This window comes from Dromaius novaehollandiae, chromosome 30, assembly GCF_036370855.1.
Source record: "Dromaius novaehollandiae isolate bDroNov1 chromosome 30, bDroNov1.hap1, whole genome shotgun sequence".
NCBI classification, from domain to species: Eukaryota; Metazoa; Chordata; class Aves; order Casuariiformes; family Dromaiidae; genus Dromaius; species Dromaius novaehollandiae.
The window spans coordinates 2,187,919-2,191,074 of NC_088128.1; the positions used below are offsets into that span (position 1 = coordinate 2,187,919).

Genomic DNA, 3,156 nt, shown 5'->3' on the forward strand with positions numbered 1-3,156 from the left:
ACTTGTCACTGTCTTTTCTTCCTTTAACAGTCCCATGTGCCTGGAGGGAGCAAAATGTCCAACGGTAGCTCCCTCAATGAGTTCCTCCTCCTGGCATTTGCAGACACACGGGAGCTGCAGCTCTTGCACTTCTCACTCTTCCTGGGCATCTACCTGGCTGCCCTCCTGGGCAACGGCCTCATCATCACAGCCGTAGCCTGTGACCACCGCCTCCACACCCCCATGTACTTCTTCCTCCTCAACCTCTCCATCCTCGACCTTGGCTCCATCTCCACCACTGTCCCCAAATCCATGGCCAATTCCCTGTGGGACACCAGGGCCATTTCCTACTCAGGATGTGCTGCCCAGGTCTTAGGTTTTTCCATTTTCATTTCAGCTGAGTATTCCCTTCTCACAGTCATGGCCTATGACCGCTACATTGCCATCTGCAGACCCCTGCACTACGGGACCCTCATGGACAGCAGAGCTTGTGTCAGAATGGCAGCAGCTGCCTGGACCAGTGGTTTTCTCAATGCTCTCCTGCAGACTGCTCACACATTTTCAATACCACTCTGCCAAGGCAACACAGTGGACCAGTTCTTCTGTGAAATCCCCCAGATCCTCAAGCTCTCCTGCTCAGATGCCTTCCTCAGGGAAGTTGGGCTTATTGCGGTTACTGCCTTTTTATGCTTTGGGTGTTTCATTTTCATTGTGGTGTCCTACGTGCAGATCTTCACTGCTGTGCTGAGGATCCCCTCTGAGCAGGGCCGGCACAAAGCCTTTTCCATGTGCCTCCCGCACCTGGCCGTGGTCTCCCTGTTCATCAGCACTGGCATGTTTGCCTACCTGAAACCCCCCTCCATCTCCTCCCCAGCTGTGGATCTGGTGGTGGCAGTTCTGTACTCAGTGGTGCCTCCAACACTGAACCCCCTCATCTACAGCATGAGGAACAGGGAGATCAAGGAGGCACTGAAGAAACTCCTTCAATGGGTACGATGTCAACACCAATAACCATCCCGTGTGTGTTTGCTCATCATTCAGAGTGAGTTTGGCAGCAAAGCTCTGTTATTCTTTTTTTTTTTTTTTTTTTTTTTTTTCCTTATTCTTCTCTGGTACATTCTTGTAAAAAGAAAAAAAAAGTTTTGGTTCATACCACTTATGCTCAGGAATCCCTCATTTGAATCTCACCCAGAGACGGTGTTGAAGCAGGAAGCCAGGCTTCCCCCTTCATCAGCAGAGATGGGGGAACCTCAGAGGTTCCTAGTCTGAGCTCCCTTGGATGCCCCCAGTGCAACGAGGAGAGTTTCCCTTTGCAGTGTCTCTCTTGGCGCTGCCATCCAGGGACGTCAAGGGGACAATCAGGCTTAGACAAGTGTAGACAAGATGAGACCATGGGTCTCGTGCCCTTTAGGAGAGCTCAGCATCCCTGGCCACAGTCAGGGTGAGATCTCACACCCCTCTCCTGTGAGGGTGGCAGCCAGCTGTCACCGTGGGCTGATCCCTTCTTCTCTAGTGCTCCAACGCTCACAGCAGAGTGGGAGGGGAGGGCAGGAGAGTCTAGATGCAGCTTGTAGGGACAGACCTCTCAGAATCCTCAGGATTGTCTCGCCACTGCCACAGCAGGCATATCCTTGCTGCAGCCTTTGAGTGGGGGCTGCAGCTTTCCTGGAGACTCATCCACCAACAGCAGCAGGACTTTCTCTCTTTAAGGTTTTATCCCCACTTTTGCACACTGTGCTCTCGTGTGTGTATATGGCCTAAATGCTCTTGTAATGTGGTGCTTCCTTGTGCTTTTCTGTGAGCTCAGGCAAGGCCAGGCAATGGGCACCCTTATGCCAGACCTGGCCTGCAGAATAACATTTCCATAAGAAAAGGGGATCTCCCCTGTGACATGCCTGAAGTCTGACCTTTCTTCAGAAGCTGGAGTCAAAACTACACCCAAGGGATTGCACCACAAAAGGGCCTGCTGCTCTGCTTGTGAACTCCACAGGCTCCAGGAGATGAGCTCAGAGTCCCTGGGTGATCTGTTAGGGACTGAGGGCTGGATTCAGGGTTCATCTGTCAGTGACCAGTAGAGATGGGGAATGGTGTCTGAATTGCCTGCCTGGGGCTGTCCCACAGGTGACAGTGCTGATGAGAGATGCCCTTCCTTCTGGAGGGGAATCTGATCCCCCAGGAGAGCTCAGGGGATCTCCAGGGACAGCGTGTGCCTGGGGTGGGCAGGGAGTGGAGCCTCACAAGCTGAGGGATGGTCCGTGGTGGAGTAATGAGAAGGTAAAGCACTAAATCCAGGGATGCATAGGGAAATGAGGGCTCTGCAATTCCCAGAGAGGCAGTGGGGACCCAGGAGTCCCAGGGAAGGGGCACTGGAGAGTGATTCCTGCACCCTCAGTGAAACACCGCAGGCTGGAGCTAGTGCCCACCCAAACACATCTCCTGCCATTGCAAATGCCCTGGGGTCGCTCTGAGCACCATCCCTGAGCACAGACAGGTGCCAGCAGTATCAGTGGTGGTGATCCCTGTCTGGGTCTGCTTCCCACCCCAGCCAGCATTGCCGGAGCTGAGTCAGGAGTCACCCCATGGCCCCCACAGCCACTCCCTCTGCAGAGCAGCACCACCAGCCTGGGGCCCTGTGGGGAACACAGGGCAGGAGTGCAGGAATGGCCAGGCCAGCACGGACACTCTGACCTGGGGAAAGGCTCTCTGCATTCAGAGACAGAAAATGAGAATGAGAAAGAGGTTTCTCTGGTTGCCAGCCCGGAGCAGGCTGCTTTCTCCCCGGGGCAGCAGGAGCTGCTGGAGGGGCTGCAGGCAGGCAGGGAGGGGGATCTGCTGGGCACAAGAGCAGAGGAGACAGAGAGTGACCAGCCTCATTGCAAGGCCTCCTCCTCCTTGCCAGGGAGCTGCTCCACTTGTCCTTGGGCCTTGCCTGAGTTATGCCGTGGACATGCCTGTGCTGGCCCTGCAGCTCTTGCATCCTGACCTGACTCTGTCCCCATCCTGCTGACCTGACTCCTCATCTCTACCTTGGGCCTGCTTCCACACTGCACTCAAGAAAACCTTGGCAAGGGAAGCTGGCACTGAGCAGATCGCAGAGAAGGCTGTAGGTACAGAAGGTGACTGCATATGCCCACAGCAGCAACCCTTGCCTGACAGCCAATTTAAAGGTGCTCCATA

General features: G+C 54.7%; 1 protein-coding gene across 1 annotated transcript; it reads left to right on the forward strand.

Annotated features, from left to right (window-relative positions):
- Positions 1-213: 213 nt before the first annotated feature.
- On the forward strand, positions 214-990 carry LOC135324028 (olfactory receptor 14A16-like; the record flags this gene model as incomplete). Its single annotated transcript, XM_064499462.1, has 1 exon — positions 214-990. A coding segment is annotated over one exon (777 nt), but the record flags the coding sequence as incomplete, so codon positions are not given.
- Positions 991-3,156: the final 2,166 nt, after the last annotated feature.